Source organism: Tauraco erythrolophus, chromosome 11 (genome assembly GCF_009769465.1).
Source record: "Tauraco erythrolophus isolate bTauEry1 chromosome 11, bTauEry1.pri, whole genome shotgun sequence".
Lineage (NCBI taxonomy): Eukaryota > Metazoa > Chordata > Aves > Musophagiformes > Musophagidae > Tauraco > Tauraco erythrolophus.
Window position 1 is genome coordinate 16,620,255 of NC_141475.1, and position 12,717 is coordinate 16,632,971.

At 46.7% G+C, this 12,717-nt stretch overlaps 1 protein-coding gene across 2 annotated transcripts in view; it reads left to right on the plus strand.

Moving 5' to 3' along the window:
- The window catches only part of FGF12 (fibroblast growth factor 12), a 103,182-nt gene extending 90,667 nt beyond the window's left edge, over positions 1-12,515 (plus strand). For both annotated transcript variants that reach the window (XM_086618170.1, XM_009980082.2), the window contains exons 4-5: positions 2,519-2,717; positions 12,397-12,515. In XM_086618170.1, coding sequence (XP_086474296.1) covers positions 2,519-2,717; positions 12,397-12,515 — 318 coding nt within the window. The remainder of the gene's footprint in view (positions 1-2,518; positions 2,718-12,396) is intronic.
- Positions 12,516-12,717: the final 202 nt, after the last annotated feature.

A 12,717-nucleotide genomic window follows, 5' to 3' on the forward strand; every position in this document is an offset into this window, starting at 1 on the left:
GAATAAAAATGGCACTATTTAACTAGAACTTAGCTGTCAAATCTGTGGGTTTTCTAGACTGCCAAATGGACAGAGCTGGGATGTTTCTTGGTGGTGTTGCCATGGTTAGTGTCCTGAAGTGCTATTTCAGCTGAATTGTGGGGGATGAGGAATCAACCAGCCAACTCTCAAAAACAATGGCACAGTTTTGTTTACTTGTGGGGGAGCTTAAACATTTAAAGGAAATCTCTGTTTTTTCTTTATTTTTCTTAAATCTTCATTAGGTTGGTATCTTTAAATACATTTGTTTAAAATAATATAATTTTACTGCTTTATTGGTACGAGTGGATATACAATACAGCATCCACTTTTATGAACTACTGCTGTATGTCGTAAAATATTCTACTGTGGTAATTTTAAAATAGATATTTATCTTAAAACTTGCTTTTTGATAACTTTTAAATCTAGATGTGTTTTGTTTCTGAAACAACATTTTTCAAAATGCATCAACTTTTATATTTCTTCTTCATTGAAGATAAAAGATAGTCTTTGTTCCACACTGAAATTAAAACAGACATTGAAAATCCAGATCTCTCATGCACAGTAAGTTCCATGTTTCGGTCAAGTTGGTAGCTATCTTTCACAGCCTATTGGCTTTTTGGTCCCCTTAAAGGGAATTTTCTTGATAAGTTTTCATTGATGGAGGAACAAAGGCATGGGAAAAGGGATTGAGTTGTCTGGTTTGGTTTTGGAGATGCTCTCCATCGTGAGGCTGACTGCCTGGTTGAGCCTGATACCCAGGAAAGTCCGGGAGATGGGAAGTTTGCAGCCACTGCAGACTTCCTGTTTCCTAGTTGAGCTGCATCTTCTGAGTCAAGACAAAGCCTGAAGATAAAGAGCAGATTTAAGGAGTGCTTAAACACTGATCTTCTGGGAAGCTACTTCAAACACTGTTTTATAGTGCTCTAAGTCATCTAGATCTCTCTTAAACTTGTTTCACTCTCTCAAAAATATTTATTTCTCCAGCAAGGAAGACTCCCTCAGACAGGGCAAAATGACCCATTGGGCTGACGGTGGTTTTATCTGTGTGGCGCTAATGATTGATGCAAACTTCACGTGTGCAGCATGGCTCCGCGCTTTCTGCTGTGCTTTATCTTCTGCGGCTTCAAGCCTGCCTGGCTCTGTAGGTCTGTTGCTCGCTGGATTTATTGTCAGACCAGCAACACTTTATATAACCCTCAAAGCGCTTGGGAACCCATACCTGAGTGTTGCTGAATGTTCAAAATGTTCTCTCTTAAATGAGGTCTGCAGTAAGTATGTGGCATTACTCCAGATGCTTTGCTCAGATGTCGGTCATGGGTTTTCCATTAGCAAGGTAGGAGAAACTCCCGAAAACTTCTAAGTGGCAAAGGCTTGGGAGAGAGCATCATTCACCTGTAGCAGCACCTGCCTTCACTCACAGGGCTCTGAGATGCCTTGTCTGGGTCCTACAAGAAGGGATTTTGTTGTTAAAACAGTTCTTCAGAAAAGGCGTATTCATTGTGGCTTGAGATTTTCTTGCAAGAATGTCATAGTTTTAAGAAACCCAGTGAGTGAATTTGTTTGGCCAGGATGAATTTTCTGCTCAAAATCAAAGTCTGGGAAAAAACTCACCAACAACCATATCTGACTCAGTTAAGGTTTGGGAGCCCACTGCCACCGAGTCCCCTGGCCAGCCAGCTCTTTTAGAAGAGATAGAATATTTCGCTTTTGTTAAAATCTTACTGGGACATGACAAGTTTTGGTCCGTAGCGGAGTGTAGTTTCCTCCTTGAGACTTTCTGCAAAGCTACGCAAGTGGCAAAGGCCCAGCCAGCCCCGGCTCAGGGGGTGTCCCGGGCCTGTCAGTTCCTCGGCAGGTGTGGGACCAGTTCTTAGTACATGAAGAAATACTCGTGTCAGAAATCTTTAAAATTACTTCTTTCTCTTTACTGAAAGATTTCCAGGCTTTGTGCCAGCATTTCCTCCCATCGCTTTTGAGAATAAATAGTTTACTTGCTTTTGTATTCCCATTTCTCCAAATCCACTAAACGCCCCTGATAAACCGCCTTTACCCATAAGAATTTGAAGAAGCCTCAGTGTTATAGACAACGACCATTGCACATTTCTTGCCCATCACGGGGATGGTAAGAGCAAAGCCAGGGAAGGCATTGGGAGCAGCAGAAGAGCAGCAAGGCTGGCTCTTTGCTTTTCAGCTCTCTTTTTTTCTTCTTGCTTAGTATTTCAGTGTAAATCCTGGCAAATTCCTGATTTTTCCTGCACGTTTTTCATGCCTGTTCACTGTAGGCTGTTTTGCAAACCACGAAGGAGAGCCTTTTCTTTCCGTGGGGAGTTTTCTAGATGTGTGTTATTGCTGGGAGCTGGTATTGCTGATGCCTGTTGTTTTCCATTGTTAAACTAACTGCAATGCGTGACCGTCGTGTATCGCTCAGTGATGCCTAATTTAGGAGATCAGTGATTAATTCCTTCCATTGCTTTTTCTTCTCTCTCTCTCACTGCAGGATGTTTTCACACCAGAGTGCAAATTTAAGGAATCTGTCTTTGAAAACTACTATGTTATTTACTCTTCCACGCTGTACCGGCAGCAAGAATCTGGCCGAGCGTGGTTCCTGGGACTCAATAAAGAAGGTCAAATTATGAAGGGGAACCGAGTGAAAAAAACCAAACCCTCATCACATTTTGTACCCAAACCCATTGAAGGTATGGAATCTGCCCGCTCCCTCCGTCAGTGGGGTGTGGGGAGGGGGAGTTTGCATCTGCAGATTTGGGGCTTCCTGGGTGGGAGTGTTAGACTACAAGACCAGAAAGCAAGGACAATTATGTGTAATATTTAAAAAAGGTGCTGGGCTGCACTGTTGGCATTTCATCTGCTTTCCTTCCCACATAATAAACTTTGCACATCATCTCAAGGGGATTTCTCAGCCTTGGGGTGCTGAAGGATGACTTTAAAAGCCAAGCAACATGAGAAGTTACTGGGAAGGGAAAGCAGCCCTCGAGCCGACAGCAGTTCAGAAGGAACCCAATCCAGCAGTGACCATAACATTGGGTTCTCTGTGAGGATTTTCCCATCATTCAGTGGGTTTCCAGTCCCACGTAGAGTCAGTAGAGACAGGATTTATCTCACCTGATTTTAGACTCCGATGCTCTGTTTATAGTAACAGAAGAGAAATGGGTCCTACCAGCACAGCTGTGGATCTACTTTATATATCTACCCTAAGATGACTTAATTCTGTTTTTTCTCATATGTAAAGACATCTTGTTAGTCCCTGGGGGACAGAGAAACTTTATTGTAGGTGTCCAAAGTTAGGTGAGATGCTGTCACGCCATATGTCTTCATCACAGCATGAGGCTTCAGTGAAAGTCATAAAGTTGAAGTTCTGCCTTCCTGCTGCTGGCTGGGCACTCCTGACATGTGCCACAGGCTCGTGCCAGGGCATTTTGCTTTTTATGGGCTGGCCTCTGGCAAACGGAAAGACGCAGTGTGATGAGCCTAGTACTTAACAGATACTAACTCGACTCTGGAAACAAGGAGACCTCTTTTTTCCTGTTGCTTGGAAAAAGCACTACTTTTCAATACCCGAACTAGGTATACATTTCTGACCCCATCTTGGACCTGCCAGTGGCCACCTCAGGGAAACAGCAGCTTGGAGCTGGCCTCAGCTCCTCTCACTGCCCCACATTGGGTGTGGGGTCAGGGCTGGACACGTGGAGAGAAGGAATGAACTGATGCTTTCTTGACAGGTACCACTCACAAGAGGTGGAGGCCACAGCGAAGTCCGTGCACTAGTCACTCTTTTAACTGCTTCCTGGCTAAGGTGTAGAGGCAAACGAGCGTGCGTGTGTGAGTGAAAGGCCGGTTCAGGAAGGCAGGCTGAGATCAGCTGTTGAACCACTGAAGCAATGGCATGATGAGAGAAATTCAGCTCAGAGTATCTGTGGCCTTTGCACAGGAGATGGAGATATTGGAAGAGCAGAGAACGGCCTGAAGCCTCTTGCCCTATGCTTATTTTCAGCAGCTTTTCTGCAGCTGGGAGTCTGTTCTTGTTTATCTGAGGCATTAGTGGGATTGGTGCCCTAAGCCCTTGTTGAGTTTTGCTAAGGAACAGGGTCTGCTTCAGGCATGGGGTCAGTCACCAGCTTCTCTTCTGCCGCCTCCTCTCCTGCCTTGCCTCAGAGGAAAGTCTTTCGCAAGCACTAGCTTTCACAGTTGCGTTTCCAGCTCCTTCTGGTATTTCTTTGCTGCTTGGCTGGATGTTGGCACTGATCAGTGAGTTCCTTTGAATCCAGGCTTTTCTGATGTAGCGTGCGTGGCGTCTGCTGAATGGCTTGATAGTTGTCTTCTGCACACACTAAACTAGACCATTCCTGTGGTTCTCCTCGTGGAAAGTCTTGCCCTAATAGAGGTGCCTGACCCACAGCGGAGTTCTCATTGCAGCAAATGCCGCCCTGGCTTTCATTTTGACGAACCCAGCCCAACCCGAGAGCTTCCCCTTCCTGCGGTTGCATCCTCCCACGCTTGCTTCAATCACAGCTGTCACATAACCTCCCGAGCGAGTGAGCGCTTTGCAAGTTGGCAGCCAAATTAAGGGCTCCTCCACCCCTTCCCTCCTCCACATGCTTTGCAGTCAGCCTCTCTGAGTGCTGCTGCATCAAAGAGCTGGCAGTCGCCCAAGCCGAGGCACGTGTCAGCCTCCCAAAGCATTCAGCTGTCTGGGACTGTGACTCCAGACGGAGGACTCTGTTCCCAAGCCTGAGATTCATTGTAGGTAGCAGAGGCTTGTGGGGAGGGTTGGAGTAAAACGCACTCAGCTGCATGTGACTTCTCTGTGCTGCATCCATCAAAGTCTCCGCGAGCAGAGCTTGCAAGCAGAGATGTTACAGAAAAGGGGCAATTTCTTCCCTGTTTTAACAGCTTCTTTCTCTTTGTCATGGCTCTAAGGAAGTATTCAAAGCATTCCCTGTGTATTTCTATGTCCCTTCTGCTAAATGCTGTGGCATGCTCCAGCATGTGGGCTTTGCTGCTTATTCAGGCCAGTACTTTTCAGCTTCCATCTGCAGTAACATGCCCAGGTTTCCTTTTGCTTCAGTACCACCACGGGCATTAGCCCTGGCACATGATGGCTGGCACAGTGATGGATGCAAGGAGGAATCTGGTCCCCTAGGAAGAAGAGGTGTTACATACATTGCTAGGAATCACTTCACCCACCACTTCAATAGCAATTATCTCTTGAGATGAAACTTCCCAGTTGTTTGCCGTGTGCAGAAAAATTATGCAGGGAGCGTTCACAGAGAAAGGAAACACAAAAAATCCCAGATTGCTCCCAGAGCTCATTTGGCTCCCGTTGCTTCATACTCCTTTCATAATTCAGAAGTCCTCTCCTCAAAGTTGCAAATGGGCAATAAGCTAATAAATAAATATGAAATATCCTCCCAGATAATTTCTAAGGGCTACATATAAGACCAGGCTGGATGAGGCTTTGAGCAACCTGATCTAGTGGAAGGTGTCCCTGCCCATGACAGGGGGGTTGGAACTAGATGATCTTTAAGGTCTCTTCCAACTCAAACCATTCATTCTGTGATTCTATGATATGTGTACATGTGCATACGTATACAGTGGTATCTGTGTGTGTACGTATGTGTGTTATCTATGGCTTTTAGCGGCTACAGCTTTATGCCATCCTAATCCTACAGAATGTTTTGACTCCAGTAGGTGGTCAGGATGCTGGAAGTGTTCTGTGCAAAACTCACGGGATACCAACTGGAAAAGTTTTGGCTTTTGGTTGGCAGGAGGGTTTTTTTAGTTTAGTGTAGGTAGGATTTGTTTGTTTTTGGAAATAGCATTAAGCTTAATCAATATAAAAGCACAGAAAACTTAGTAAGTAATAACAGGGGAAACGTTACGTTCCTCTCCCATCTGTGCACAGGCAAAGCCAAGGCAAACAGCCTCGCAGGCAGCAGTTAATGTACTGTGTGATGCCAGTTTTGGTTAAAAACACACATACACAACACATTTCTTTTGATATTTTTATTTCTGATCACTGATCGTTCAAGCTAAATGAGCCCTTAAAGTGCAGACATATAGATTGAACCAGACTGCACAAGAAATTAGCTTGAGTATAATTGTCACTTGGACACCAAGCAATCTTTTAAAGCAATTTCAGTCTCTTTAAGTGTCTGTAGTGATTAGTGCTGGACAAACACTACCTTCCAGGGCACCTCTTCTTCTTTTAAATATCCGAACCCATCTCAAACAATGGAGGACTTTTCCAGTCGCTTAAGCGAGAATTTTGTCAGATGCTTATCATGGATGTGCTCTGTTATTTACATTTCCTTCTCCTTGAAGACATCATTTCCAGTTTGCTCTCCTAAAAGAGCTACTTTTCATAGAATCATAGAATGGTTAGGGTTGGAAGGGACCTCAAAGATCATCTAGTTCCAACCCCCCTGCCATGGACAGGGAAACCCTTGGCCTTGTTGATACTTCATGAGGTTCTCACAGGCCCACCTCCCCAGCCTGTTGAGGTCCCTCTGGATGGCATTCCTTCCCTCCAGCGTGTCCACAACACCACACAATTTGGTGTCATCTGCAAACTTGCTGAGGGTGCACTCAATGCCACTGTCCATGTCACCAACAAAGATCTTAAATAGCACTGGCCCCAGTACTGACCCCTGAAAAACACCACTCGTCACTGGCCTCCACTTGGACATTGAACCGTTGACCACAACTCTTTGAGTGCGACCATCCAGCCAATTCCTTATCCATCGAGTGGTCCATCCATCAAAACCATGTCTTTCCAGTTTAGAGACAAGGATGTCGTGTGGGACAGTATCAAATGCTTTGGATAAGTCCAGGTAGACGGTGTCAGTTGCTCTTCCCCTATCCATCAATGCTGTAACCTCATCATAGAAGGCCACCAAATTAGTCAGGCAGGATTTGCCCTTAGTGAAGCCATGTTGGCTGTCACCAATCACCACCTTATTTTCTATGTGCCTTAGCATAGTCGCCAGGAGGATCTGCTCCATGATCTTGCTGGGCACAGAGGTGAGACTGACTGACCTGTAGTTCCCTGGGTCTTCTTTTTTTCCCTTTTTAAAAATGGGGGCTGTGTTTCCCCTTTTCCAGTCATTGGGAACTTCACCAGATTGCCACGACTTCTGAAATATGATGGATAATGGCTTAGCAACTTCATCCGCCAGTTCCCTCGAGACCCGTGGATGCACCTCATCAGGTCCCATGGACTTGTCCACCTTCAGGTTCTTTAGATAGTCTCGAACCTGATCTTCTCCTACAGTGGGAGGTTCTTCATTCTCCCAGTCCCTGCCTTTGCCTTCTGTGACTTGGGCTGTGCAGCTTCATCTCTCACCTGGCCCAAGCCAGAACGCATTTGAAGTGGCAAATCTGGCCACATAAAGCAGAAGACTACTCATCCTCAGTCTGAGTCAGCAGAGCTGCCCCTACTCCAAACTCGTAGTGCTTCAGCCCTCATGATGTGAACACATCTCAGATATGAAGGTGACCTGTTAATGACTAGTCTGATCCATTTACTACCACCGATGAATATCCATCTGGAAGGAACGGCAGCGAAGTGTTTCCCAGTGTGTTTTACCAGGGAGGCAACATCCCAGTTTTGTTAAAGCAGAGTCCTCAGATGTTGCAAAGAAGTACAAGACACTGTTGAGTAGGAAGAGGCGATAAGCCTAGTGAAAATACTTGGGAGGTATCACCTTAATCCACAAAGCATCCTAAAAAGTGTTCTTTAAAAAAAAACCAAACAAACCCCACACTCTTTATCAGTCTTTGTTAACACTTTTGGGTCTGTCTTTCAAGTGAGGAGGCTTTGGTAAGTTCTTAGTACCTCATTCACTCACTTGTTCATCTATCAAACTCCTTATCATCTTATTAGATGGCAAATGCAATGTATTTTAACCATGCTTTTGCTTGGCTTTTTATCATCCTGTTCTGCGTTTCTTACCTGAACAAACTGTGATTCCATCTGGTAGCATCCTGCACGTTTAGCTGCCAAATAGACGGCGAGCTCCAACGCCCTGAAACGCATCAGCTGGGATCGCGTTTAGAACACAGTAATTAGAGGCAGAAAACGAGGGTGCATAATCACTCGCTCCCTCCTGCCCCTGGCTGCTGCTCAGATAATTAATTCTCTCCATCGAAGCGTTAGCTAATGCAGCCTCTGCTGCAGATACCGACACCCCAAGCTGTGGCAGCCATCAAGGGCAGGAGCCCATCTCCTGGGCTGCCAGCCAGGGGCTGTGTGCCCAGCCCTGCCCAGACACCGATCTGGGCTGCCGTCGGGGCGCTGGCCGTCCTGCTGGGCTAACGACCTGCTGCCTGATAAACCTCAACTTGGGAAAAATTGCGTTCCTCCTAACTCGCTAGGGTCTGGGGCAGGGAAGGCCAGGAGGGAAGCTGGATGGATGAGATATGTCTAAGGTCCTTTAATAATCTTGTCACTTTATTCTAGAGAAGGGAAATGGAGTTTGTTGCATCCCCTGAACCTCCTCAGCTGGCAGAGATGCTGAGTGAGAAGTGCTAGGATCAGGACACAAAACGGTGCGTGCTTCCTAATCTCAGGCAGTCCCTGATGCCTGGGGAAGCTGCAGAGGGTGATCTGGGTTTTGCTGTGTGGGTGGTGTGCCAGTGCCTGGCATGCAGAAGTGAGGCTGGGATCCTGCGCCGGCACATAGGCGAGAGATTGAGCTGTTCCTGGGTGACAGGCAGCCCCCTCCATGCTTTGCCCTTCGGGAAGGATACTTCCCACCACCCCCTTCCCCCTTGCTTGTACGCCCAGGCTCCTTCCTGCCTAATCAGTAAGTTGTTTCTTTGTGCAAAGTTGTTTCCTTGTGCACGAGAATGGCAGGCACTGCCGGGAAGCCGGGAACCAAAAGCCTCAAGAACCAGACGAAAGCCTCAAGAACCAGACGTGGCCACAGCTCCCCTCCCACTCGGCCCCTTCCATTTATGCCTGTGGCTCTTCAGCAGATCAAGCCAACAGCATTTTTCAATTAAAGGATGAATATCGATGTGTTGATTAGAATCTGGGACAGAGAAGCTGATTATCTGATTGAAGCTCCAAAGCATCAGCTTGGTTTCTAGACGTTAAGGGTTGTATTTGGCTGGGTGGGTAGGTGTGGGTGGGTGGGAGAAGCAAGGCAAAGCAGGGAGGGGTCTCTTGCCCTAGCCAAATTGTTCATCCTTCCAAAGCCACCTTGTGCTGTGTGCACCACCTCCCAAGCATCTGGGCATGCTGACTGTCACGCTGCTGCTAGTTTGCCTTGATGCAGGTGACAGGGGCAGTGTGTCCACACACACACACAGACCTGTCAGTGAGTGCTGCTGGTCCTGAACCACAAAGATGTACTTTAGAGCTGGGAAGATCCGAGCACTCACCGCAGTCCATTTGCAAACACTCCCCTCCCCAGTCCATGACTAACGTCTCTGCGCATGAGTCACGCTCGAGCTTCCTCAGTACGAGGAATAGCAAAGTTCAGTCCAAGAGCCTGTCGCACAGCATGTCACACTGTCCTTAACCCCCCACGTGTGCGGCTGTGCACACACGCACCCGTGTGTCCCTCCGCTCACACATCTGTGTGTCGCAGTGCAGGCGGGTTGGCAGACACAGCTTAGCTCACACACGAGCCTCTTGTGCAGGAGGATATCCAGGCACTGTCTTGTGCACAATGCCATATAAATACTGTCTACCCTGATACTGTAGGTGTATCTAAATACTGAAAATACACTTGTCCTATGCTGCTGCCAGTTTTCTGGCATGGCCTGCCTGGTACAGAGGCTTTGATAGCTCTGTCTGACGAGCAGTGTGAGCAACCTCCAGCCGTGCCCCATGTCAGTACTGGTATCATGCACTAGACTGGAAGATAAACTTATAACTCCTGTCCTATTTTCTTGCTAGGTACAGGGTTTCCTTAATTTTTAGCTGCAAACGTTGTTTACTTCTGTAGCCTGATTTATATTCATTACTCTCTGGGCCTTGTTAGCAGCTTGACGTTTTCGCCCAAAGGCCGTGGTGAGAGGCAGGGAGCTGAAGAAAGGCTGTGGTGCTGTGGCTGTGGGCTTTGCTCAGGCTCAGCCTTTGTGCTTAAGCATCTGCTCCAGCCCAATGGGTTATTGGGGACGGACGCAGCTTAAGGTGAGCTTAGTACATGCAGCTGCCTCAAGGGAAGAGCTCACAAGGTCCCTCTACCTCTAGCTTGGGACCAGAGAGGTCAGGGTGTAGATAACACTGCACTTAAGGCAGAACTTTGTGTATGGGACATCAGGGGCACTGGGGCAATGCCGGCACAAATACCCAACTCTACAGGGTAAACATCATGTCAGAAAATAAGGTTGATCACAGAAGTGATCCTCAGCGTTCATTAAAAGGCTCTGCAACTCAGGCCAAGCAATCACAGGAGCACAGGTTTTCCTAAGTTGTTAACCTTTTCATACTGTTCTTTAAGATTTTGTTAGGTGCTTTGCCACACACAACACAAGAGGCAAATTCATCTTCGCCAGGTTGTTGGGTGACACTCACCAAGGTACAAGGGGCAGCTCAGCCGCTGAAAGGGGGCACAAGGTCCCTTTTCCTTCTATTGCCACCTTGCTACACGTTTTTTTTGCAGCATTCAGACAGCACCGATAGTCTGGGCAGCTGACGGGCAGTCCTGGCATTGCACATCCTGGCATTGCACATCCTGGCCCAGACCCATGGGACAAGTCATTCATTTTCTTTTTTTGCTCATTTTCATCAAAAAATGGCTCCGGTAGCAATAACAGTTGGCAGAGCAGCACTTGCCTTGCAGCCACACTGGGAGGCCCAGCTAGTGTCTCTGTTTAAACTGCTTTGAAGGCCTTGCATGAAAAATGCTTTATGAGAAAAGTAATATTTTTTCACTGCTCATATATTCAATGCAATATCCCTCCTATTAATACACAGTTGACTGCATTTTATCTCTGTCCTGTATTGTTGCGAACTGCTATAACTGTTTATCTAGCTAGGAGTAAAATGCAGAGCAATAATGTCATTTGCAGCCTTCCTCAAATTGCCAGGATTTATTTGCAAATCAAGGGAGGTTATAAATATAAGCACTTACATTGCCTTTTTATTCATGGGGTATTTTTTTCATTTCTTCAGATAATTTTTTAAATTTTGTTCTCGTTGATTGCCTGGAACCAAAACCCAATGGACTCTGTCCCTTGTGTTTGAGCTCTGTGCCATTGTCTGTGACGTGACAGCTTTACAAAATGAAGCAGTACACAATCATTTTGTTCTGTTCTAATTTTTTGCAAAGATCCAGGCATGATATTTGCAGTCTAGACCTCAAGTTCTCAACTCCAATATGCCTGCCCTTGAGATGCCTCAGTATTTCACTCACATCTACACCCCACCACGTTTGCAATGAGCTCATCAGAGATGCTCCTTTTGGAGTGAGCTGCTGAGCCACTCCATGTGGGCCCTTGCACTGGCACACCTCACACGGCACAAGGACAGCCATTAGTACTTAGTCTCCGTGGTGAGCTGGATAAATGCTTCAGGCTGCACAGGACATGGGGATGTGCCATGCGTTGGGCAGACGTTGCCTTCTCAGGCTGTCTAGGCTCCAGCAAGTACGTTTTTATAGGGCACACTTTGCTTAGCCAGGGTCTGGAGAGAAGGTGCCCTCCATCCACCCTGTTCTCAGGTGCTGCCAGGTGACCACACAGAGCTAGGATGGCTCCTGGCTTGCTGTCGCTTAATTCATCCCTGTGTGTCTGCCCATGGCCTTGGCCGTGGCTGTCTTGATTTGCAGGGATTAAAAACAAGAAGTGCTGAGAGCAGAGCTCTTGGCTGAAGGAGCCAAATGGGCTTGAGTCACCACTTCCAGATCCAAAGCTTAACACCCAGAAGGCTTGGATGGCTCAGATGCAAGCATGGGTTTGATTCAAGACTCACAAGGGCTTCTTGTTGGAGGTTAAGGACTGGAGACTGGGTAATTCTTGGACCTGTTATTAGGTGATAAACAGCATCTCGAGATAATACACAGTGCTGTGAAGTGGAATGTTTATTTTTTATACATTAATATAACATGAAAAAAACAGTAAAGCACAGAAAACCTAGAAAGACTTATCTGTGAGAAATCCCCCATTTCTATCTGTGCCTTTGGAAGGATCCAGAAACTGGAGAGGGATCTGACTGGCAGTGAGGGCAGGTAACAGATCCTGCTTGGTAACAGAATCTACTACTGGGTCACTGAGGTTTCCGTAAGCGTGTGTGTGTGTTTTTGTACTGGGGCTGGAATTTCAGCCTCATATGCAAAGAAATAATTCATTATGGTCACTAATATCTGTGACTTCAAGGCTGTTAATGGGTGTCTTTTCTGTTTGCAGTGTGCATGTACAGAGAGCCATCGCTGCATGAAATTGGAGAAAAACAAGGACGCTCGAGAAAAAGTTCAGGGACACCAACCATGAATGGAGGCAAAGTTGTTAACCAAGACTCGACATAGCTGATAAATACCCTCCCTTCTTCCAACTTCTCCCCTCCCACCCACCTACCCACCCCACCTGGCGAAACCACACTGAGATGACGACAACTGAGCAAGGCAGGACCTACCGGTAGTGGCTAGGAGTCTGAACTCCAGAATCTTTGTGTAGGACGAGGAAATCGAACCCCAGATCCTGCCTGTTGCAACGTTTTAAAAAACAAAA